Raw genomic sequence first — 27,833 nt, forward strand, 5'->3', positions numbered from 1 at the left:
AAAAAGATCCTAAAACCTTCCGGTTACAGAAAACATCACAAAGAAATCAGAACAGCATCACTCTTCTCAAGAGCAACTATGGACAGTGCAATAGAGTAACATCTTCTGGAATTCTGAGTCAAATAATAATCCAGTATGGAATTTAGAATAGACATGCAAGGTCTCAATTTACCCCCTATGCGTCTGTTCTCAGGAAGCAACTGGAGGATGTGTGTTACATAAATTAAGAAATAACAGCAAACAAAAACTAACAAAACAAAAACTGAGATCTGCATGAAGTATGGGAAAGAGAGGCTGTAACTGGAAAAAAGATGAGAAGAATTCCCAAGGTGAGGCAGGGTAACCAACTTGTCCAATTTTGCCTTGGACTTTCTTGGTTTTAGCAACAGAAATCCTGTGCCCCAAGAAATGTCTCAGTCCTGGGCAAACTAGGACAGTTGGCCACAAAGAGTCCATACTGGGCTGGGAACAGGATAAACAACAGCTTCAGGACTGACTACCTTCAGAAAGAATTTTATAGCTGTTAACAGCATTAGGATTCATCTTTTCTGTTTATAATCCATTTTGTTTTTTATTTCTCATCTTCACCATTTTACTTATTTTTAAGTATGTAAAACATTACATGATTATAGAAGTCAAATCTATATAAAAGATTATACTCAGAGAATTGACAATGACCCCCCATTTTTTCTCTTCCCACCCCACCCCCCAACTTTTCCACTCTATTCCTACAAACATCATTAGGTAAGCAATCTCATTAGTTTCTGGTTTATTCTTCTTGTGTTTCTTTTCCCACCAATGATACAATACACATCTATTTCATTTCCCCTCCATCCTCAGGGAAAAAATTGCATGTCATATAGGATTTTGCAATTTGCTTTTTTCACTTAACAATACATCCTGGAAGTCACTATCGTTTCAAAAATAATCTTCCTCATTCTCTTCTCAGCTGTAAATCCATGAAGCACAAATACTAAAGTTTATTTATGCAACCACTCCCCCAGCATTGAGATGGTTTTTAATATTGTGCAAATAGAAACACTACTTCCTTGAATAACCTTGTGAATTTGTACTTTTGTATTGCTGAAGTTATATCTTCAGGGTAAATTCTTGAAGTAGAAATGCTGGGTCAAAAGGAAGATGAAATGTAATTTTGTTAATAATGCCAAATTCCTCTTTTAAAAAAAGTTGTACTGATCTGTGTTCCTAACAGCAATGTATAAGAGCGCCTGTTTTCCCACAACCTTGAAAAGAGAAAGTGTAGTGATATTTAAAATTTTTTGCTAATGTGTATTTCAAATGACTGACATAACCACAGAGAAGGGGGCAGGAGGGGATCTAACCCAAGTAACTCTTGAACACTATTTTAAGTTTTTTTGTGTGTGTTTTTGGTAATTTCCTTAATTTTTTAAAATGTTTTTATTGACTTCAGAGAGGAAGGGAAAGGGAGAGAAACATAGATGAGAGAGAAATATCAACTGCGTCCTGCACACCCCCTACTGGGGATAGAACTCACAACTGTGGCACGTGGCCTGACAGGGAATCCGCACCAGCGACCTCCTGGTGCATAGGACAACACTCAGACCAGCTGAGCCACACAAACTGAGCTTGAACATTTTATGTACATTTGGGCTAAAGAACTAAATATAAACAAATACTGAGCTCTGATTAGATTTGTTTTTCCACAGTGAAATGGGTTGGCAATTCTGATACTATTAAATAATTACTCTAGAACTGAGCAAATAAATAGATATAAAGTAGATAATGGGGGCAGGTTTCTCACTGTTTTGAGTAGCAAATTACTATGTAAAGGGGTAAAACAAGAATGAACCCTGTAATAAGAGACTGGAATTAAAGATAAGTATCAGTATGAACCAACATATGTAAATAGAGACAAATACAAAATAGACATAGATGTGGGCATGTACACTGTTCTAAACTAAAAGGACCCAGAGCTCCCTGGGAAACAGCTGATTCCAGAGCTGAGGCTGTGAAAATACAAGTTAAGCTCAGACATCTTACTGGGTGGGCCAGAAAGCAAATAAATAAAAATATGTTCAGGAATGGGGGGGGAGACATGTTAGATTAGAAGGACACAAAAACTAGAGTAGAGGGAGTCCCACTGGACAACTCTACAATTTGTGCATTAAAGTTAAAAATTATAGCAACAGCCCGCCTGGCCTGGTACAGTGGTTGAGTGTCAACCTATGATCCAGGAGACCAAGGTTTGATTCCCAGTGAGGGCACATGCCTGGGTTGCGGGCTTGATCCCCAGCGGGAGGTGTGCATGAGGCAGCCAAGCAATGACTCTCATCATTGATGTTTCTCTCTCTCCCTCCCTCCCTCTCCCTTCCTCTCTCGGAAATCAATAAAAATATATTTTAAAAAATAAATAAATGTCAAATGAATGGTGGAATTTTAAAAGCACCACTTGACCACCATAACAATAGTGGTTGTTTCAGGAATCATTCATCACTAAAACTAGTGAATGCCAAGTTTGACGAAGACTATCTACATCTCACATGGTAATTTTATCCCTTTGTGGTCGTATGTCTACTCTCAGCCACCAAAGCTTTTTTACCGTTCCAGTCATATGTCTGCTCTCAGCCACCACAGCAAGGAACCGTACGAATCTTAACTCTATTCAGTCATGTATCAGTTCATAATTTCTCTGAAAGCTCTTAATTCCGACCAGTACGACACCCATGTCCAAATTTAATATGACCGCAAAGGGTTATTTATAGTGGAGAAACATGACAGATACCATCCTAAACAAGTGACTAAAGTTATCATTATCAAATTCAGGCAAACAGAAATCATTTATTTATCCCCTAATACAATGCACTGGGAAGAAACATCATTTCTGAAACATTCCTGTCAAAAATGTACTACTTGTATCTGATAATGAAAAAACACCAGGCTCTGGCTGGTTAGCTCAGTTGGTTAGAGCATCATCCAGATACACCAAGGTTGTGCGTTCAACTCCTGGTCAGGGCACATACAAGAATCAACCAATGAATGCATAAATGGGTGGAACAACAAATCACTGTTTTTCTCTCTCTGAAATCAATAATTTTTAAAAAATCTTTCTTTAAAAAAAATCAGCCCTGGCCAATGTGGCTCAGTTGGTTAAGCACTGTCCCATGCACCAAAAGGTCACCAGTTCAATTCCTGGTCAGGAAACATGCCCTGGTTGTAGGCTCAATTCCCAGGAAGGGACATGTAGGAGGCAGCAGATCGATGTTTCTCTCCCTTCCTCTCTTTCCAGAATAAAAATTTAAAAATACATTTTTTTAAAAATCAGATAAACCCAAACTGATTAACTTTTTAAAAAATAAATGCCCTACAGTCAGAGAAAGACAAATATCACATGATCTTACTCATATATGGAATCTAATGAACAAAATAAACCAAGGAACAAAATAGATCCAGAGACACAGAAGCATGGAACAGACTGACAAATCTTAGAGGGAAGGCAGGGGTGGGTGGGTGGGGAGTGAGTAACCTAGGAACTTACATGCATATATGCATAGCCCATGGACACAGACAATAGTGTGGTGAAGGCCTGGGGTGGGGGTGCAGGGTGGAGGGGATCAATGTGGTAAAAAGAGGGACACTTCTAATACTTTCAACAATGAAGATAATTAAAACATTAAAAAAAGGGCCTATACCCTTAAAAATATTAAGGTCACAATAATATTGTAATAACTATTACAGTATTAGTTGGGTACTAGACTTATCAGGTTGATCACTTTTTTAAGTTATATAAGTATCACTATGTTGTACACCTGAAACTAATATAATATTGTATATAAACTGTAATTGAGAAATAAATAATATTACGGTCACAAAAAATTTGTGGGAACTTTTCCAGATTAAAAGCAATGAGCTGGCCCGGCTGGGCGTGGCTCAGCGGTTGAGCATCAACCTAGGATCCAGGAGATTGTAGTTCGATTCCCTGTCAGGGCACATACCCAGGTTGCGGGCTCGATCCCCAGTCAGGGCATGCAGGAGACAGCCGATCAATGACGACTCTCTCATTGATATTTCAACTCTCTCTCCCTTCTTCTCTCTCTGAAATCAATAAAGATATACTTTAAAAAAATAATAATAATTTTAAAAAAATAAAAGCAATGAGTCTGTCTGGCTGGCTGGGAAGGAAAAGAACTTGCATGTTGGTGAAGTTGGGTGGGACAACAGATGAAATCTGGAGTAAAATATTTTCCCACTAAAACCTGCATGCAAATTTTCTCAGTAGCTTTATTAGTATAGTCCCAAACTGGTAACAACCCAAATGTTCTTCAATGGAAGAATGGCTAAACAACCTGTGCCCATAAAATGAACTACTGCTCTACAATAAAAAAAACACAGTGTTGATACACAAACTTGAAGAGATCTCAAAGGTATTACGCTGAGTGAAAAAAGTCAATCTCAAAGAGTAACATATTGTATAATTTTTATTTATATTATATTCTGGAAAGGATAAATTAGTCTAGTATTAAGTATTCTATAGTTGCATAACAAATTACTATAAACTTAGTGGCCTAAAACAACACACATTTATTAATCTCACGTTTTCAAGGGTGAGGAGTCTGGGAGTGGTTTGGCTGGATACTATATCAGCAGCTCAGTTTCCTTTGCCAAACTTACATGGTTATTGGCAAAAAACAATTTCTTGTGGTTTTAAGACACTTTCTTGCTGGCTGTCAACTGGGGCCTACACTCAGGGATCACTGCAGTTCTTGCCATGTGGCCCTCTCACAATACAGCAGCTTGCTTCTTCAAAGCCAACAGAACTGCTCACTTCTTCCGTCTCTGACCTTCAAGATCCTCTTTTAAAGGGCTAGTCTGATTGGGCCAAGCCAACACAAGATAATCTCTTTGGGTTAACTTCAAGTCAACTGACCTTAAGTAGATATGCTAAATCTCTTTGCTTCTGCCATATCCTATTGGTAAGAAGCAAACTATAGTTCTCATCCCATGCCAGAGAAAGAGATTACAGAAAGGCATGGGTATTAGGGAATCACCTTAGAATTTTGCCTAACACATCCAGCCTCTAGCAATCCCTCCATCTGACCACAGTCATATGAGAGAGGCCAGCACAGATAATCTAAAATAATCTGGGCCAGGCCAGACCCAAAAAAATGTCCATCCAACCCAAGGAACTGTAAGTTAAACATACAATTGTTGTTTTAAGGCACCAAATTTTGGGATGGTTTGTTATACTGCAAAAGCTAACTGATACAGAACATATAAAATACTTAGGCATCTAAAATAATCAGGTGAGGCTCAAAGATAAGGCAGATGTCTCTATCAATGGGGCCAGTAATTGCCAAAATAAACTGAATACACACACATTTCTAATCTAAAAATAAGACAAGAAATTAAGCCTCAACCATTTAATATACAGTTTAACACTGCTGCCCTTTCACATTTCCTATGTCACATTCAGTAGCCCTAAATTCACTTGTTTTCAGCATTTCTTATGCCTAATAGGTGGAGTAACAGACTTTATTTAGTTTTAAATCAGGCTTAAAAATATTGCCATAAAGAAAAGGAAGTTTGGAAATAATACTGATAATGCAAGTACAAAAGACACTAAGAAAACAGAAGAGCTGACATTTTTACACCAAGCATATATAAACCCTTCATCAGGTATGTTACAAGGTAATATCAACCATGAGCGAATCATGCCTGAAAAGAAGTTAACCAAAAGCATTCAAAATTAGATAAAACTAGTTGAACTAGTTGAAATCATTAATAATTTCACTCTGTTAAGTAATTATTTTTAAAAAAGAGTATAACTGGCCCGGCCGGGCGTGGCTTAGCGGTTGAGCATTGACATAGGATCCAGGAGATCAGGGTTCAATTCCTGGTCGGGGCACATGCCCGGGTTGCGGGCTCCATCCCCAATGACCCTCTCATCATTGGTGTTTCTCTCTCTCTCTCCCTCTGCTGCCCTCTCTCTGAAATCAAAGATATATAAAAAAAATTTTTTAAATAAAAAATAAAAGAGTATAACTTTAAAATACTTTTAAACTTCCATTTTAGGGTGTACTTAACAATGAACATATTATAAAAGAATATATGCTAACTTACATCTAGTAGTATGTGTATATAATGTATAAATAAACCTGTGTGTGTGTATACTGAATGAGTGATGGAAAGAGTCTGAAAACTAGAGCACTAATTAAGAGACTAATGCAATAATCAGGCCACAGGTAATTACTGTGTGAGTAAGAATGGAAGAACTGTAAGGAAAAAGACTGTAATTAGCATTAAATAAAAATGAAAGAAGAAATATAGGATACTTGTATAAAAGAAAGAAAAGGAAGTAAGAAAACATATACTGTATAGCTTTACAAAAATAAACACAGGAAGGATAAACCCCACCTAACAGCTTAAAAGTAAGACTCTAAAGGACACATTTCCACGTAACTTTATTCCCATTCCAGAACAAAGCTCAAAAAAATTGACATGAATACAAAAATATCCCCAGAATCCAAAATTTAATTTGCAATGTCTATCTCTGAATCAAAAATTATTAAGAATGCACAGAATCAGGGAAATTGGACCCATACTGACCAAAAAAAATTTTAAATAGACTAAAAAATGATGGTAAAATAAGAAGAACTGAAGTTATTATAACTATATTTAATGTGTTCAACATGTAAAACATTAACCCAACTAGAGCCCAGGCTGGTGTGGCTCAGTGTTTAGAGATATGGTTGCAGGTTCAATCCTGGATCAGGGGCAGACGGAAGGGAACTGATTGATGTTTCTCCCACACATCAATCTTTCTCTCTCTCCCTTCCTCTCTCTCTAAAAATCAATGAATACATACCCTCAGGTGAGGATTAAAAAAAAGAAATCAGTACCCAATTAGAAATATAAAGAAACTTAAATAAAAAGACAGATTAACAACAAAAGAATGAAAAATGTATACCATGCAAAAATTAACTGTAAGACAGCTGGATCAGCTATATCAATATCAAAGTAGATTTTGGGGCGGGGAGGGGGAAATATTGCCCAGGAGAAAAAGGAGAAATCTTACTGGAAAACAAAACACTTGAATGTAAGATGGTACAGCCACTTTGGAAAATAGGTGGGCTGTTTCTTAGAAAAGATAAAAAAATTACAGGAATCAGCAATTCCACTGCTAGGTATCTTCCCAAGAGAAATGAAAATGTAAGTCCACACAAAGTCTTGTATGCAAATATTCATAGCATTACTTTTATTTTTTTTAATTTTTTTTAAACGTTTTAATTGATTTCAGAGAGGAAGGAAGAGGGAGAGAAAGATAGAAACATCAATGATGAGTCACTGATAGGCTGCCTCCTGCACACCCCCTACTGGGGATCGAGCCCACAACCCAGTAATCAAACTGGAATCTCCTCCTTCATGGGTCCATGTTCAACCATTGAGCCACACTGGCTGGGCCATAGCATTACTCTTAAATATCCATCAATGAGGAATGGACCAGCAAAATGTGGTAAATCCATACAATGGGATACTGCTCAGCAATAAAAAGGAATGAACATTAAAAGATGACTAAATCTCAAATACCTCACACTAAGTAAAGAAAGCCAGACTCAAAGAGCTACATAATGTATGATTCCATTAACAGGACATTCTGAAAAAAGCAGAACTGCAAGGACAGAAAACAAATCCATGATTGGCAGGAGCTGGGGTGGGGAGAGAAGCTGACTACAAAAGGGCACATAGGAAGTTTCTGGGGTGATGAAACTATGTTCTATATCTTAATTATGGTAGTAATTACATACATGTATTAATTTGTCAAAACTCAAAGGACTATAATCTAAAAGGGTGAATTTTACTGTATGTAAATGTAAAACTGAATTTTTAGGGGAGGGAGAAGCATGTTAGCACCAAATTTACTGGAGTAAACTAAAGCCATGTATGGCAAACCTTTAAACGTTTTTTTAATCCCCACCCAAGGATATGTTTTTGTTTTTTTCATTGCTTTTAGAGAGAGAGGAAGGGGGAGAGAGAGAAACACTGATGTGATATAGAAAAATCAATCTGTTGCCTCCCAAACGTGCCCCAACCAGGGATCAAACACCCACAACCTAGGTATGTGCCCTGACTGGAAATCAAACCTCCAACCTTTTTTTGGGTGTACAGACAACACTCCAACCAACTGAGTCACTCAACCAGGGCTGGTATACCTTTAAATAGCACTGTTAAAACACCAGATAAAATGTCAAAACAGATATGAACTAAAAAACAAACAAAAGTTTTTTAAACTCATAGAACTGTCCACTAGCACATCAAAACGGGTACTGTGTGTAAATAATGCCATAATTTAAATACAAGGGGGGGGAACACAAGAAACTATTTTATACCCACAATACTCAAGCTGTGGAGCAACAGAAATTCTCATATACTGTGGAAGCAGTGTAAATTCACATGCTCATTTTGATAAACAGCTGTACTACCTAATAATGATGATCAGGTGCAAATCCTACTAGTCAGTCCCATTCCCAGCAATATACATACCAGAGAGAAGCTATTGCACACATGCATCAAAAGACATATATAGGAGTACTCAATGCAACCTGTTTACAGTGAGAACTAGAAACAACCCAAATGCACACCAAGTGCAGAATGGACAAAAAAATCAAGTTATACCCATACCATAAGACAGCATATAGCAGAAAATATGATGTATTTCAATTAAATGCACCAACACAGACAAGGCTCAGAAACAATAAGCAAAAGCAGCAAGTCAGAGAAAAACACACACAGTACGATTCCCTCGCATAAAGATATTTTTATAAGGCATGTTCAGCAACACATACATGTAGGTAAACCTAGCAGTAAAAGCAAGGGAATGATGAACATGAAAATCAGAATCGTGGTTACCTTCAGCAGGGAGAGAAAAGGGTATGCTCAGAGGCTTCAAAGAGTGTATAGGATGTTCAGTTCTTGAGCTGGCTGGTGGATACAGAAGTGTGCAGTTCATTTTTAAGCTACTATTCTTCAAAATAACACAAACTTGGTATACACTCTCTTTTGTATAAATTATGTACTTCACAATTTTAAAAAGTAAAAACAATATATTCTGAAAATAAAACACATCGTGCCCAGTAGGGTTTTATAAGAATGTTCTACTAAAGAAAACAATCTCCGTCTTAAAGAGACTACTGTAGAATCAAGAAAGGGAAAACAGCACAGCTTGTTTTGATACCAAACCAGGACAAGGTTTGAAATCGAAATATCAGCGATAAGTCACTTATGAATATAGATGTAAAAATGCTAAATAAAGTATTCACTCTAAAACCAGCAATGTGTATTTAAAAAGAAAACCATGTCAAAGTGACATTTATCCTAGGAATACAAGGACCCTTGAGCACTGGGGAAAAATCTATTAATATAATTCACTACATTACCAAATGAAAAGAAATAAACTATGATTCATTTATTCACAAATATATGAGTACCTACTTTTCTCCTAGGAGCTGGAGAGAGAACAGTTACTAAAATTAAGAACCCTTCCCCTAGTGGAGCTTATGTTCTAGTCAAAGCGGACAGACAACAACAATAAACAAACTATACACTACATAATACAGTATACCAAACAGTGATGAATACTAAAAAGAAAAACAAACGGCAGGAAACCAGGATTGGGAGTGCTATGGGGCATGGTGGGGTAATGGTGCAATTTGAGCAAGCTTGGAGTAAGGCATGCAAGTATTATTTGGAGAGAAATCATTTCAGACAGCTGAAACAGCAAGGGTAAAAGCCCTGAGAGGAACAAATAGTGAAAGCATGTTTAAGGATCACGAAGGAGGCCACTGTGTTTACCAAGCAAAGTGAACCAGGAGGAGAGAGTAAAAAGAAAACGTATGGGAGTTTCATGCAAACAGCTCAGGATTTTGGCCTTTACCCTGAGTGAAGGGGGGTGGGCAGATGAGAGCGTTTTGAGCATAGGAATGACAGGATCTAATTGATGTTTTTAAAAAATTTTCCTGGCTCTAGTGCTGAGGAGCATGGCAAGAGTGGAAGCAAGAGAACCAGTTAGAAAGTTACAATAATCTAGGAGAAAGATAATGGTGACTTAAACCAGGATGGTGGTGGCCTCGGAGTGGTAACAGGATATACTCTAAGCAAGCGGATTTATTGATGATTACACGTGCTATGAGAGAAAAACAAAGGAATCCAAGATAACTCCAAGGTTTCTAACCTAAGCAACTTAAAAAGTGGAATTTCCACTAATTAATACAGGGAAGAGAAGGTTGGAACAGGTTTGAGGTGGGAAAATCATGAGATTGGTTTTGTACATGCAAATTTTGAGATGTCATTAGTATTCAAATAAAGACACTGAATAGGCAATTGAATATATACAACTCTGACATTCAGGGAGGAATATCCAGGGTGGGACTATAATTTGCAAGTTGTCAGTGGCAGAGAAACCAAGAGACAAAGGAGACAAGTTAGCAAAACAAAGAAAGATGAAATCCTAGTGTTACAGAGGGAGATGCTGAAAATAATCAAGAGTATTCATCTCCTAAATTCTAGACAAGCCCAGAACTTAAGCTAGGTGTCATGGCAGACAAGGATGAGGTAGGATGAGCTAAGCTGTTAAAAATACGGAGATTGTTACAAGTCTGTATTAGGAGACAGAAATCCTCACTCCGGCAACACATCTAAGTGACAACCACTATCCACTGCTGCAGGAAACAAGTGAGCCATAAAACCACAACACACTGAAATTCCCACTAGTATTTATGAGCCTGATTCTCACGAACAGGCCCTCAACAAAGGATCATTAGACATTTGAATAAGGCACTTGGTGTAAAAATACACTAAAGTAGACCAAGGAAACAAGATGGCGGCATAGGCAGCAGCTGTACCCACCACCTCCAGCAACCACATCAAAATTACAACTAAATACAGAACAGCCATCACTCAGAGCATCCTGAAATCTAGCTGAACAGAGGCCCTACAACCAGCATACTGAAGAAGCACCGAGACCAGTAGGAGGGGCAAAGATGCAGGCAGATTGGGGCTGAATCCCAGGCCCACACCTGGTGCCCCGGGTTAAACCCCGGAGTGATATGTCGGCGGCGGCGGTTTCCCAGAGGAGTGAGGGATCCCAGCCCCACAGCAGGCCCCCAGCCCAGGGCTCCAGGCCGGGAAGAAACGTCCCCACAACTTCGGGCTGTGAAAACCAGCGGGGACTGTCACTGAGGGTCCCGGAGGCTGCGGGAGCCCCAGGCTTTCCTCTTAAAGGGCCCCCACACGGACTCACTCAGACGTGCTCCCCCTGAGCCCCAGCACCAGGCAGCAGCTGGAAAGGACCTGGGACATTCGGGGAGGAACACACCTGCCTGAAATTGGGGCAAGAGGTGAAGGGGCAGCTTCCTCCCAAACAGAAGAGCTGGCAGAGGCCATGGCTCCTTTGGCGAGTCCTCCCACACACAGCTGGCAGGTGGGCGCCACATTTGAATCTCCAGCACCTGACTCACACCTTTGGCCCCGCCCTGGTGATTCCTGGAGGCCCCGCCCCTCCCCACCTTCAGGCTCATCCAGGCCATTTCCAGGAGCTTTTCTGTACAAGTGGCCTCTCACGCCTTATGCTTAGGACTTTCCTAAAATCTCAAACAAGCAGCAGCGTGCCCCAGACAGCTTGATAAGGGGTCCCAGGCCTGGCACTAGTGGCAGCCTGCATTGGCTCATAGCTTGGCCTCTCCTGGACACCTCCAAGCCCAGCACAAGTAGCAGCCAACTACGGTTTGCTGTGTAGCTCATGCTGGGTGGCCCTGGGCAAGGCACTGGCAGAGGCTGACTTTGCACCTCCCAGGAGGCCCCAGAGACAGTGCACCTGGTGGTCAGGCTTGACTACGTTAGACTATAACTCTACCACATCCACGAGTGACACACTCAAGGGGCACACTTGGAGAACACCAAAGCTCCACTGTGTCTCCAGCACAGCAGCTAAATCTTAGGCTGTAGTTGTAGCAGGTCCTCACAGCCGACTGGCCTGGGAGTCAGTCCCTCCCAGTGACGCCAACAGCAACCAAGGCTCAACTACAACAGGACAGTGCACACAGACCACACAGGGGAGCACCTAGAAGGCCCAGCTCAGGTGACTGGGGAGGCTGAGCCACTGGGCCCCACAGGACACCTACTACACAAAGCCACTCTACAAATTCCAAGAGACATAGCAGCTCTACCTAAAACATAGAAACAAACACCTGGAAGCAGCCAAAAAGTGGAGGCAAAGAAACATGTCACAAAGGAAAGAACAGAAGAAATCTCTAGAAGAGGAACTAAATGAAATAGAACCAAGCAAGCTAACAGATACAGAGTTCAAAATTTTGTTTGTAAGGATGCTGAACCATATTAACAAGAGTATTACGAAAATAACTGAGAAAAATCAATGACATAATAAAGTACCAATGTGAAATGAAGGCTACACAAACTGAAATGAAGATTAATTTACAGGGAATCAACAGTAGAGTAGAGGACGCTGAGAATCAAATCAGCTATTTGGAACATGAGGAAACAAAAAACACCCAACCAGAAGAGCAAAAAGAAAAAAGAATCCAGAAATACGAAGATAGTATAGGAGCCTCTGGGACAACTTCAAGAGGCCCAACATTTGTATTATTAGGGTGACAGAAGGAGAAGAAAGAGAGCATGAAATTGAAAACCTATTTGAAAAAATAATTACAGAAACCTTCCCCTACCTGGGGAAAGAAATAGACTTACAAGTCCAGGAAGCACAGAGGGTCCCAAACAAGAGGAACCCAAACAGGCCCACAGCAAGACTCATCATTAAAATGCCAAAGGTTAAAGACAAAGAGAGAATCTTAAAAGCAGCAAGAGAAAAGCAGTTACCTACCTACAAGGGGGCACCCATACGACTGTCAGCTGATTTCTCAACGGAAACCTTGCAGGCCAGAAGGGAGTGGCAAGAAATATTCAAAGTGATAAAAAACATGGAACTACAACCAAGATTGCTCTACCCAGCAAAGCTATCATTTAGAACTGAAGGTCAGCCCGGCCGGGTGTGGCTCAGCAGTTGAGCATCGACCTAGAATCCAAGCGATCAGGGTTCAATTCCCGGTCAGGGCACATGCCCGGGTTGCGGGCTCAATCAATGACTCTCTCATCATTGATGTTTCTGTCTCTCTCTCTCCCTCGCCTTTCCTCTCTCTGAAATCAATAAAGATATATTTTTTTAAAAAAAGATAGAACTGAAGGTCAGATAAAGAGCTTCACAGATAAGAAAAAGCTAAAGGAGTTCATCACCACCAGACCAGCACTACAGGAAATGTTGAAGGTTCTTCTTTAAGAAGAAGCTAATGAACAAAACAATCTGACGAACTATCCAGAGACATTGACACAGGCAACAGATGATATTTCAGAGGAAAGAGGGAAGGGGGTGGAGGGTGAGAAGAGATTAACCAAAGAAGTTATATGCATATATGCACAACCCATGGACACAGTCAATAACGGGGTGAAGGCCTGGGGGGGTGGGAGCGAGGTGGAGGGTGTCAATTGGGGGAGAGGGGAATGGGACACCTGTAATATTTTCAACAATAAAGATACATTTTAAAAATAATAATAAAAATAAAAATACACTGAAGCATATAATCATGGAAGAGCCTAAAAGCTTTCAGGGAGAGGCAGTAGGAAAAAAGAGGGGGGCATATATAGAAGATCAAGAATCAATATGACACAAGATTTCAAAAGCTACATTGGACATTACTTTTTTCTTTTGAGAAAATAAAGCTTACACCTTGGAGGTTTTTAAATACTCCATTCCATGGGAACGAGATCGTAGTAAACACTCTATACTACATATTTCAATTTTAATACTAAAAATTACTATCTTGAATCAACTCAACTGTTTGGCATAGAGAACTGCTACCAATCAAGTTATAACAATCTCCTTCTATGTGTTTTTCCACTGCATTTATCCAGCAAACATTTACTGAGCACCTGCTATGATAGAATGCTAAGGATATAGCCAACAACAAAATAATACAGATTCTCTACCCCTAAAGGCTAGTCCAGAAAGACACATCAAACGATTATGCAAATAATTATGTAATTATAAACTTGTAAGTGATAACAAGTAAAGTTCAGGGTGCAACAAGAAAATCCAATTTAGAGATAAGGTTCCTCAGACGAACTGACATTTAAGTTGAGACCAGGCAAAAGTGGAGGGAAGAGAGTTCCAAATGGAAACCCTAAAACTGGAAAAGCTTTCAGAAATTCAAAGAACTGAAAGGGCAGTATGGTTGAGCAAGGTTTGATTTTCGGGTATATGCCATAGAAAACCATTAACAGGTATCAAACAGAAATATGTCATGATCAAACTATGTTTTGAAAAAAAATTCCTCTGGCTGCTATGTGAATTACAAAGGAGCAAAATGAATTCTAAAGGGGCAAAAGTAAAGTCAAGTAGACCAAGCAGGAGCTATTTCATATCCAGCATATGATGATAACTTGGACTAAGGTGGTGGCAACGGAAATGGAGACCAAAAAAAGAAAGAAGTTCTAAAAGTACTTGTCAGGAGATAATTTACCAAAAAAACAAACAAAACAAAACACCTGACATGAAGAGTCAAAGAAAAGACTAAACCAAAAGGATTAGCTGACACTTAAAGGCACACATTTCAAAGCCCATCTAGTCCAAAGTGAATAGAAAGAGAGCATCTTCCAAAACAGAAAAAAATAGACATCGTTTTTGCTCCATATTCCTCTCCCACAACATGATAAAAGAATTTGAATTTCTTTCACAACCTTGGGTATGTTTCTCAAATGTTTGACAACCAACTCATTTAGTCAAAACTTAAAACCTCCAAACCTGTCCCCCATGTGTTAAATTCACATCTCTCAAATAACCAAAAATGTGACTTTGTACCATTTATTTAAACTCTCTCAGGCTGTTTCCCCATCAGTTCAGACAGAGGAAACATATTTATGTTTCAAAAAGACCAATATGAGGAGCATCATGCCTGGCTGGTATATACTTAGCACTCAATTAAACATCAGCTTCCATATTTTCTTCCAGATTTAGCTATGCTAGATTAAGAAGCGACTTTCTTAGACAAAACAAGTTCCTCAAATAACTCTCCCAAAAAGTCTGATCTGAAGGACTGAGAAGAAATCGAATGCAGTTTTCATAATGGCTGACCCAAAGAAAAGTATTTTTTCAAACACAGCCCTGCAGCATGTACAACCTCATTTTCCTAGAACCCTGGTCCTTTAAAATCATACTTTAAAAATGTTTATAACCTTTATGTTTTAAAAATATACATCACTCCCCTAGCCAGTTTGCTCAGTGGTTAGAGCACTGGCCCGTGGACTGAAGGGTCCTGGGTTCAATTCTGGCCAAGGGCACGTACCTCAGTTACAGGCTCGATCCCTGGCCCTGGTCAGGGTGCATGCGGGAGGCAACCAATTGATGTGTCTCTCTCACATTGATGTTTCTCTCTTTCTCTCTCTCTCCCCCTTCCCCTCTCTCTGAAAAAGCAATGGAAAAAATATCCGCGGGTGAGGATTAAAAAATATATATACATAAAATATATATATATGTAAAATATATATAATGTCACTTTAGTAACCCTGAAATTATCAGCCTGCCCACACCCTCCTCCCCCTCCCCGCCCAGCTACCACAAAATCATCCCAGTGGAAGTGCTTTCCAAGGCCTCTGTTACCTGACCTTTACCAATTCATTCTTACAGGTCTTTGAACTTCAGGAAAAAAGACAGCTCATCTCTTAGGCATAAAACCAGAGTCTGCCCAGGGCTCCAAAAACAATCAAGTTCTATCTTTTCCCTGAGCTGGTGTGGAATCCTGTCAGATAACGGAACACCACTTTTTAGAGATGGTTCTAGGCATCCTTGAGAAATCATTCAAATAAGGAGTCTTTTACCAGCTGGGGGTCAAAGCCTTCATCAAAACCAAACTGCTACTGCCCTGGCCGGTGTGGCACAGTGGTTAGAGCATCGGCCCTCGCAATGAAAGGTCTGGGTTCGATTCCCGCTCACGGGCATGTACCTGGGTTGCAGGTTCAATCGCTGCCAGGGTATGGGCGCATGTGGGAGGCAACCAATTGATGTGTATTTCTCACATTGATGTTTCTCTCCCCCCTCTCCTTTCCACACTCCTCTTAAAATCAACAGGGGGAAAAATATCCTTGGGTGAGGATTAAAAACAAACAAAAACACTAAACTGCTGCTACCATTATCCAGAGCAAATGGAGCTGCTCTACTAACCAGGCCTTCTGTGCAGACCTCCTACAGTACAAAGTGGAACAGGGTTTGCAATGAAACAGTCAGCCTCCAGTAAACACCAAATGCATTACAAAAGGACAAGAAAGAAAAATATCCAGGGCTGCCTTACTTTTCACATAAAATAGTCTAGATATTAGAATGTGAGCACAGGAAGTATCTTTACTGATATTTTACTCTAGGAGATTTTCAACAGAGCTCCAGGGTCTGGGAAAGCTGCCTGGGATGCTTGGGGCATGGGGTAGGGGATGGTAGAACCCACCGAGATGGAGAAGCTGGGCCCTCATGCTTGTTTCAAACAGAATAGATTCACAGTCATCTATTTATATTTTGTAGCTCCATTTCATGAGATAAAAGGGTTTTACACATGATGCATTTAAAGGACCCATCAATTTCAACTCCTTAATGCTAGGGAAAAAGATGGACCAAGTGGAGATATACAGTAAGACATGAGGTGCTATGCTGGAACCTTGACTCCTGGAGTCCAGTGTTCTTACTACCACCACACATTACTCATTCCGGCATAGAAAAGAACACCTATGATCAGAAATGCCCCAATATAATTAATGCAGAGTGTAGAAATTCAAACCAACCAGCCATAATAAAGCGTTCACATCTAAGGATATGAAAAGTTACTTTTGCTGAACAACAATTTTCATTAATGAGAGTAAAACCAACATTTTGAGAGGAATACTAAGCAACTCATAAGATGCCTCAAAAAGGTGAAGTGACCAAAGGTCATAAAACCTGAAGAAAAACTCTTTATTCTAAATTGGTATAATGAAAATAAATGAAACTCAAAAAGTGGGTTCTAATCCCAACTTGACTACATCCATTTCTCACATAGATATATGGTCACAGATAAATTATTTGATCCCTTACAAGCTCAGTTTTCAATCTACAAAATGAAGGTGATTTGAGAGCCCCTGCCACACTAAAATTCTAGGATTCTAAGCATTTAAAAGATCATATATTTGATAAGACTAACACAGACCATAAAAGACACCATCTAAAAATGTCACTACAATTTTAAGTGAAAGTAGAAATTAGTCCAGCCGGAGTGGCTCAGCGGATGGGCATCGACCTAGGATCCAGAAGATCGAAGTTTGATTCCCAGTCAGTGCACATGCCTGGGTTGTGGGTTTGATACCCACTGGGGGGTGTGCAGGAGGCAGCCGATCAATGACTCTCTCATCATTGATGTTTCTCTCTCTCTCCCCCCCTCTTCCTTCCTCTCTCTGAAATCAATAAAGACATATAAAAATAAAAGCAGAAATTATTTTTTCTAACAAGATAAAAGTTCAAAACTCTAAAAGGAATAACAACATGATATCTAAAACATACCTAAAATGTTTAAATTGTTTCTAATGGCTCAGTTTCAGCCTTCAGCAATTAAGAGAAACCAGATTATGGCTACAGTCTGGGAAAGATTTCTAGTGTCAAGATTTTTTTTCACAGATTTATGTGTAACTGCCTAAAGAAGGCAAGGAAAAAAAGGTTTTTCAAAGTCGACTTGCTGAGAAGAAAAAAATAACCCCAAATATGCATATTCTATAATAAAACTGATATAAAAGGTGAAATACAAGAACTAGCTGGCTGAAGGTTTTGATGACGCCATCCTCTACTTTTCACTCAGCCAATATGTATTATGTGCCAGACAGAAGATACAGTGAAAACAAAGTCCCTGCACTTACATTCTAATGGGGGAGGCTAAAGATAACCAATTAACCAAACAAAGTAATTTCTGATACTGATAGGGCTATGAAACGAATAAAAAACCTCATAATGTTGTGGAATCAGATTGACAGAATTAGACTGGTAGTACTTAGAAAATATTTTTGGACAAAGAACCAAATGACACGAAGGTACCACAGAGCTTTCCAGGTAGCAAGTGCAAGGGCTCTGAGGGGGACACAAGTTTATGATGTTTGACAAACAGAGTAAAAGCCAGGGTGGCTGAAGTATAATGACCAAAGAGGAAGTGCTAGGAGAGCAGATCAGAGAGACAGGCAAGGGCCAGTCAGGAAGTGACATGATGTGATTTGCATTCTTAAAAGACCATTCACTCTGCCTGCTATGTACCTATCAAAAATCAAAATGAATTCTGCTACTGCCTCTCAAATGAGAGACGCCATGATTTTATTGCATCTAAGTCTAGGATTACTCCATTTGTTCTCAGTATATAATGATAATATAGTTTTGAAATTGCTGAAAATGTGGAGTTGTACATTAATATTTTAATTGTAGTCCTATAAATAACATTCCAAGGCTGCAATAATTATTTTCCTTTCTTCCTCCAATTGCTTTTCCCTTTATTTGTAAACTGTGGGTTTTAATGGACGAACACTTCAAGTGCAGTCATCTATGTCTTTTACCAAGATTTTTTAATATATTTTTAAAAGTCTGTATTATACATTAAAAAGATTAAACTGAGCTTGTTAATTAAAAGACCCTGAAGGCTGAGCCCTATATCACCATATGAGGTATTAATAAAGTGCAAATAGCCGTAAGTGACCTAAGTGACATTTTGACTTGAGCATCATCCCACAATAAAACTGAACCATGTTTGGATGATTGCAGTTATGCCTGACAGTGAGTGTTAGAATGACTATTCACCAACCCAGGTTAAACTCACCAGCACCACAACCACCAAGTCACAAAAGCATAGTAGTTCAACATGAAGTTCCTAAAAACGTAGAACACTACAAAGGAACTCACAGTGGTTTTATAGGACAGGAAATCCCAACTGTTAAAAAATGATATAAATCCTACCTCTAACCAGGCAATAATGGACACTGACAGATGACTTCAGGAACAGCTTAAAGAAAGCAATTCAAATCAGGAATTCAAAGCATGGATAGATTTCATCTATCCCATACATCTCTGTGGACTGATGCAAGCATCTATTAATAGACTCATAGAGAGAACAGACTGACAGCTGTCAGAGGGTAAGGAGTTTGGGGGACTGAGTGAAAAAAGTAGGATTAAGAAGAAAAATAAATGCCCTGGCTGGTCTGGCTCAGTGGTTAGAGTGTCGTCCTGTGCACGGAAGGGTCTTGGGTTCGATCCCCAGTCAGGGCACATACCCAGTTGCAGGTTCGATCCCTGGTCAGGGGGCATGTGTGAGGTAACAGATCGATGTTTCTCGCTCACATCAATGTTTCTCCCTCCCTCTCTCTCCCTCCCTCCTGGTCTCTCATCAATGAAAAACATATCCTCGTCTGGCCAGTGTGGCTCAGTGGATTGAGCATCGTCCCATGCACCAAAAGCTTGCTGGTTCTATTCCCGGTAAAGTCACATGCCCAAGTTGAGGGCTCGATCCCCAATGGGGGGGGGGGGCGTGCAGGAGGCAGCCGACTGATGTTTCTCTCTCTCTCCCTCTCTCTCTATAATCAATAAAAACATTTTTTTAAAAAAGAAAAACATATCCTCAGGTGAGCATTTGAAAAACGAAACAAAATAAAAAAACTCATAAACAGCAGTAAGGTGATTACTAGAGGGAAAAGAGGGTTGGGGAGGGTACAAAGGGTAAAGGGGAGATAAATGGTGATGGAAGGACACTTGACTTGGGGTGAACACAATACAATATACAGATGATGGATTATAAAATCATACACTTGAAACCTATGTAATTTTATTAACCAATGTTGCCCTAACAAATTCAACAAAAAATGTTTTTAAAATTAAAAAAATAAAGTGTCAACTATACTGTCTGTCACATTACCCAAAACAACTTTATCAGAGAAAGAACCCTGACATGCCCCAAAAAACTCCAGCGTATCAGAAAACCTTTGGTAATCATGGACAATGCTACACAAATGTATCCAGAACTGAAAAAATTCCTATTTTCAACTAAGCAAAACCACATAGATAAATATAAATCTGACCTTGATGGCCCATTAGAAGAATTTACAAACGGGGGAGAAAAACTACCAAGCAATTCTGCAAATGCTCTTTTCCTTAACACAAGAGAAAACTTAGGCCAAAAAAAAAAAATGCCACAGGATTTCAGAGGTGTCACTACCACCTCCAAAAGGAAAAATGAGAAATATGAGTTAAATAATCTGTGTCTTCCTGTCCCTCATTACAGGCAAGAACCTGACTCTTAAGACCACTACACAAAATATCCCATCACTTCCATCCTTCCTTCATGGCTGAGTGGCTCTGCTCTGGGCTACAATCTGGAATAGTAGACTTAATCTAGCAATACAAACATAAAGAGTCTGTGCTGGATTACAACCCTACTACATCCATGAGTGACACACTCAAGGGGCACACTTGGTGAACCAAAGCTCCACTGAAGTAAATCCTGCTCCACAGGGGTGTCTCCAGCACAGCAGCTCTTTGGCTGTAGTTGCAGCTGGTCCTCACAGCTGATTGATCTGGGGGTCAGTTCCTCCCAGTGATGCCAACAGCAACCAAGGCTCAACTACAACAGGACAGTGCACACAGCCCACACAGGGGAGCACCTAGAAGGCCCAGCTCAGCTGATTGGGGAGGCTCAGCCACTGGACCCTGCAGGACACCTACTACACAAAGCCACTCTACAAATTCCAGGAGACATAGCAGCTCTACCTAATACATAGAAACAAACATAAGGAGTCTGGAAATAACAAAGACTTCTATACTTTCATTAGTTCTTTAAAAATGGGGGTGGAATGGGTCATTGGGGAGAAAAAGGGACATCTATAATATTTTGAACAAAAATTTTAAAAAATAAAGTAAAAAAAATAAAATAAAAATTTTAAAATGTATTTAATTCCAAGACTAAATATATGTTTCTTGAATGTGATATTGATATTGCGGTTATATAGGATAATGTCTTTGCTCCTTTTTTCCCCCCCAAATATATCTTTATTGATTTCAGAGAGAGGAAAGGAGAGGGAGAGAGAGATAGAAACATCAATGACGACAGAATCATTGATCAGCTGCCTCCTGCACACCCCGACTGGGGATTGAGCCCGCAACCCGGGCAGCATGTGCCCTGACTAGGAATCAAACCTCAATCACCTGGATCCTAGGTCGAAACTCAACCACTGAGCCACACCCGGCCAGGCTGTCTTTGCTCTTAAGACATACATTCTAAAATATTTAAGGGTGAAATACAAGTAATAGTTAACACTTCCAAATGGTTCTGATAAAAAAAAATTTTAACTTTAAAAAAACATATATAGCCCAGCCAGGCGTGGCTCAGTGGTTAAGCATCGACCTGGGATCCAGGCGATCAGGGTTCGATTCCCGGTCAGGGCACATGCCCGGGTTGTGGGCTGCAGCCGATCAATGACTCTCTCATCATTGATGTTTCTCTCTCTCTCTCTCCCTCTCCTTTCCTCTCTCTGAAATCAATAAAGATATATTAAAAAAATAAAAATAAAAAATAAAAAAACATATATAGAGAGGGATAAAGCAAATGCACCAAATTTGTAACAATTAGTAAGAAAGCTGGATGGGTAGGGTGTTCACTGTAGTACTCCAATTTTTCTGTGTTTGATATTTTCTCAAAATAAAAAAATGGCGGATAAAAAATTTTTCTAAGTAGTTAACACAACCTTGAACTTGAGTGTTTATTGGGCAGACCTGGGTTCTCAATGACCAGGATGGTAATAATCAGCTGGTTCAGATTTTCGGTACACTTTCTTATTCACTCCTGAATAACAACAAAGTAAATGCCTGTACAACTTCTGGGAAATAGGGTGGTGATAATGAGGCATTTAACAAGAGACTAGTGATTAACACACATTCATAACCCGGAGTCTAGGATCCTACAAGTTTTTAATAAGAATAAGGTATGTCTATATGTACCATCATGGCAAATATGTTAACAAATAAAGCAAACAGCTATGCTATAAGGAAGGTATGTTCCAATTTTTTTTTTTTTTTAAATATATCTTTATTGACCTCAGAGAGTGGAAGGGAGAGGGAGAGAGAGAGACAGAAACATCAATGATGAGAGAGTCATTGATTGAGCCCATAACCCGGGAATGTGCCCTGACCGGGAATCGAACCCCAATCGCCTGGATCCCAGGTCGACGCTCAACCGCTGAGCCACGCCCGGCTGGGCTGTTCCAATTTTTTTCAAATATTAATATAAATTATTATTTAGGTTACAGGTGGCAGAATTTACGGGTTACTTTCACTTTCTCGGTTGCATCTGCATATACTGCTTTTATAGCAAGTCAAAATTAATAGACACACACAGATAATTAATCTAATGAAAATTCTACCAAAGCCATAACAGTAAACACCTTTCATTTTAGCTGAGACATGAGCTAGATGCCAAAGGCAGATCTAGGAATAGTTTCATCAAAATTATGAGCAGTATTTATCATCAAATGTCAAAACAAAAGGATAATAAAGTATCAGGATGTAGCCATTATGTACTAATCATTAATTAAATATGCATTTGATAGCTACTTTGCACACTATTCCTAGTGGATACTGAAATGAGTAAGAACTAGTCTCTACCCTCAAGGAGTTTACAGTCTCACTGGGGAAATCAGACAAGCAAACCATTATACCAAAAAAAGCACAAAAAATATCAGAGAGGTGATGTACAATTCCAACAAGCAAGACACTATGAAGACTAAGCAACAAAGCCAAAGGCAGATGAGAGGAAATGATGAGCACATCTTCAATCAACTCAGGGTGCTGCAGACTAACAGAACGCCTCAACCTTACATCGGAGTCACACAATGACATTTATTCACATACATTAAAATTAAAATTAAAAATTTAATTCAGTTCAAATATTTCTAAAGCATGGACTAAGCCAAGAATTCTGCCCAGAGCCAAATTTAAAGTAACTAAAACTCAGTTCCTACCCTTCAAGGTGTTCACAGAAAAAGGTATTTTTCTTCTCCCTCTTAAAATAGAAATTTGCCATTAACAAGCATATGTATTTGCAATATCCATAATGTGGATAATTATAATTATACATAATTACGTAAAATTGCATCGTATATAATATATAATATATAATAGAAAACTGCCATTAATAAGCAATTAAGGATGAGGAACCCAAAGGAATACCATAAAAGCTACCATTTATTAAGAACTCATTCTGTGTCAGGAACATATATCACTAGGATTTTAAACTCAGGGCAGTCTCTCCTACAGCTCAGTTCCTGATATTACATTATGCTGCCTCTTACCCCCCCAAAAAAAAGAAAAGTCCAAACTATTAGAAATTAACAGCACAGACATCTGAACATAAGACATACTTGACATATATACAAAGACCAAGTTTTATGACTGCAGACTATACAGTTAATATTTGTTCAAGTTTTTAATTTTGATTTAAAGAAAATAGGTCTATCAAGAAAACAGAACTAAAAGGGAAAAGTTTGTATATATGGACTACCGCAATTTAAACTACTATGGAAGAGTATAAAGGTCAGCATCAAATTCTCAGTTTCCTCACCGTCAATAGGTCATTCTAAACACCTTGCTGACCAGCTATTTCGAGCCAGAACTTGCCCAAGCAGGCGGCTACTATTTCATCATGACCCTTCAGCAAGGTATTTAAAATTACTTAAATTAATGTAAGTGCAGACACATGTTATCTCATGACTGGTCAGCAACCTTCAGACACCAAAACACATGTATACCAGTGACAGGTCAGCAAGGTTTTAAGTCTACATCAGGAGTGAGGAAACTACAGCCCCAAGCCAAATCTGATCTGTTGCTGAATTTTCTAAATAAACTTTTATTGGAACACAGCCAGGCCCATTCATTTGTGTGCTGTCTATGGTTGCTTTCCTGCTACAGTGGCAGAGCTGAATAGTTATGACAGATATAGTATGGTCCACAAAACCTAAAATATTATCTAGCCCTCTACATAAAAAGTTTGCAGACTCCAGGTTTAAATGATAACCATATATGTATCACAAATGGCAGAAAAATAATTAGCCTGTCACTTCAGCTTTATTAAAGCTTTATTATGAACTCTACCTAATTTAAGTTATTTTCCTTTGTAATTAGTGTCACTTAATAAATGCTAATGAGTTTTTGAATTTCCACAAGTATGTTCACAATTTCAGTTATTTTCCATAGAGGTCTTACTTTAGCTGCTCAGTAATTTATCCTTCATAATATTATTACAAACAAAATCCTAATTAAGGCACATCTGCAGTTACCCCCACATACATACTTATCCCTCTATTGCATACAAGCTACAAAGACATAGACAAGGAAAAGCTGAATATAGACACAACAGCTGATATGACTAAATATTTCCTTACACCCTGTTCACACTAGAACATCTCAGTCAATTGCCATTTTAGGACCAACAGCATCAACATCACCTACTTGCTTATTAGAAATGCAAATTCATGGGCCTCATTCCAGAACTACCACCAGGTGATTCTTATGCACACTAAAAGCTTAAGAACCACCGCATTAAAAAAGAGTTTACATTACTTACCTTGAGTGTGAAAAGGCTGATTCGGCCAGGAAGTTTATAAAATAGCCCCTCTCCTCCTCTTGAATTGGAATGTAGCATGGCATTGAGACATGCAAGAGGGGATGTCCCACTGTAAAAACATACAAGGATGGGTGAGGGTCACACAAGTTCATACGCCTACTTACTCAAAGATCTAAGACCTTCCAACTCCTTAAATCAAGAAGCAGAGCAGTAAATACAGAAAAAAAAATCCCATCACAACTCCACTTTGAAAGTAGCAAAAGATAAAATTCACATAAATCACAGCCAGGGAACTCGGAAGTTTTTTACCCAATATATAAATTTTAAATTAAAATTTACTATTAATTAAAAACAAAATCTAGTTTCCTAGCCTCTATACCATGCTCAGAAACTGCCACATAACATTACAAACACAAAGACAACATAATGAATCGTAATGAATGGTGCCCTACCAAGAAAACAAGCACACCTTTTCCCCCCCAACTAAATATTTTCTAATAAGCACACAAAAGAACAGTATTTCACTTGCTTTTCCCCTTCGGAAAGGGGAAGGATGGGTTTTATTCTACATCTACCCAGGAGCAATCACTTAAATTTGAATATACAAACAAAGGTAAGTGAAAAGGATTTGGTACCCAATAGTGCTCAAACATTAAACTAAAAACAGAGGGCATATTAAGTTATTTCACAGTCCCTGCTACAACAGAAGGCTGCAAAACAATGACAACTTAATGAATTAGAGACTACTTACTGGATCTTAAAATAAAAAAGCTGTCAAAAATACAGACAACTGCCCATTATTGTTAACTGAGTTTGGCACTAGCATGTACTTAGTGGTAGGGTTCACCTGTGCACCTTCTCTTCCCTCCCCCAGCATGTTAAAAAATACATAAATATAATAAGTAAAACCTCTTAGCATTTTTTTAGAACTAGAGGCCCTAATTTATGCAGTGTTAAAAATAATTTGAGTCTAAAAAAGACATTAAAAAAAAACCCTATTACTTATTCTGCTTTGGAACACACTGGATACTAAAAAAATTTTCACCAAGGACCAATCTCTAAAAGAAATCGAGCAGAATCTGAAATATCAAGCGAGTGTGTTAAAATCTCTGCTACAAGGAGGAACAGCACGTTGGCAGAATCCTTTTGCAAACTATGTGACTCCTACACACTATACCTCTGTCTACAAATTACAGAGCTGCTCACTCATCATAGCCACCATGACTGTTTCAGAATTCCTATACAAGCAAAAAGCAGAAACAAGTTAAGTTTCTTAATCCCATCTGTCCCAAAGGGACTAATTTACCTTCTACTGGCACAGTGGTCCAACAGCAGTGCAGACAGCAGCATGATGGGAAATAGCCCATAAAAACAAAAATAAAGCACAATTATAACACTACACAATGCATAGGTGCTATTTAAATGAATGTGATCTAGACAATCCTGATCTTCCCTCCCCACAAAATGTCAACTCGAGAATGTTTGAACTGATAACTGGAAAGTGAGTATCTTTTGACCCTAGAAGGTCAATTCCAAGAACCTAAAAAGCTTAACCAGCAAAAACACATGCTGTTTATTCTGAGTCCCAAGAAGAGACTGTGTTGAACTCTCCTCTTTCATTTAAAAAAAGACCACTCACTGGTTTTTGTGCAATTCCTTTTGTGTTTCTAATTTGTTGCTTCTCCAGGAAAACTGTATCATAGGATAACAAAACCAAGGTCACCCCAAAATTTACTATATTCATATCATAAATGGCTAGAATCAGTAGAAGAAAAAAAGGCCAGTGGGTTTTATGGTGATGAAACAAAGGACTCAGATCCTAAAACAAAGGACTTCCGAGATACAGTACAGAGAAAAGAGTACTTTTAGACTCAATATAGCCCATCAGAGTCCACCCCTTTTCTATTACCAAAACTTACAAAACAGAGTACAAGAGAAAATGTGAAGACTCCTTACATAAAAAACAAGCTCCATGTCGAGATTGGAGGGAGAGCAAGGATGGGGAAAGCCACTGGACCTCTGATGAAAACAAATGGATGCTCACACTCCCACCCTATATTCAGGAGGACATACAACTTGAGACAGTTCCACACTACCACCAGACACATGAGTGTGTGTACATATATGTATGTACATGTGGACTAAGTAACTACAGAAAGACATATGTCCTATGAAACCTTCATGTTAAGCAATAAAAGCAATACAAACCTCATTTCCTTCAGTCCTTCTGCTTCTATGACCTGCAGAATCTGTTTTGGTGTCATTGGAGCATCTGAGTAGTTTTCTAGTACCTGAAGAAATATAAATGTTCTGAATTCAGTATACTATTTCCATTTATATCCACCAATCTATATCATTGGCTATAGTTCTGCGATGAGGTATCACTGCTGACAATTTTGATATTTCCAGTTAAAATTACTTCAGAAAACAAGCTGAAACAGTCTAATTCTCAATTCTAAAAACACGTATCTTCTTAGCATACATGTTATGGTATGTAGGGCCTTAGCAATGTTGGTTAGTGCTTAACTTGATGTTAATATGACTAAACCACAGAATATATAGTACCACACAATAATTTATGACAGAAATGCGTTCAGATTTTCTTTCCCAAGGAATTTTGATTAGTACTAGTATTTTTAAATGATTTCTGCCAATGAGTTGTGAAATTCTGGTGTTAATTGCCACAGCACATTTTGCCATTTGCATGATGCTATGATTCTACATGGTTGGTGCGAACAAACAATGAAACAGAACGTCCCATTTACGTTAGCATCATCTACAAGTCATGGCAGTAGTTTCTCAGTAAGCAACTGCAGCTCTCTGACTTTAAGAGGTTAAGTTGTTTTAGAAATGTTGTCCTCCTCAGGGAGAAAAAGACAGGCTGTCAATATCTTTATACTGTCTCTACCTGAGCAAGTGCTGAGGTTACTCCAAGCCATACTAACATCCTGCAGTCATTCAACAACAGTAACAACTCCTGCTCTGTCACAAATAAAACATGACACAAGAAGCCTAACAGGACTGCTACTGAAGGTTCCCACTGTGGAAGAACATGAGCCCTTAGCACAAAAGGAAGTCAAGTTTTGGGGAAGTAGGTGCTCAGATAAAACCTCTATTTACCATGATCCCATACTT

General features: G+C 39.0%; 1 protein-coding gene across 1 annotated transcript in view; it reads right to left on the bottom strand.

Moving 5' to 3' along the window:
* Window positions 1–27,833, bottom strand: part of ASXL1 (ASXL transcriptional regulator 1) — a 54,740-nt gene that overhangs the window by 22,068 nt on the left and 4,839 nt on the right. The window contains exons 2-3 of the mRNA XM_081149186.1: window positions 26,907–26,989; window positions 24,699–24,807 (exon numbers count right to left, since the gene is read on the bottom strand). Coding sequence (XP_081005312.1) covers window positions 24,699–24,807; window positions 26,907–26,989 — 192 coding nt within the window. The remainder of the gene's footprint in view (window positions 1–24,698; window positions 24,808–26,906; window positions 26,990–27,833) is intronic.

The sequence above is a fragment of the Miniopterus schreibersii genome, assembly GCF_964146895.1.
Source record: "Miniopterus schreibersii genome assembly, chromosome: 10".
Lineage (NCBI taxonomy): Eukaryota > Metazoa > Chordata > Mammalia > Chiroptera > Miniopteridae > Miniopterus > Miniopterus schreibersii.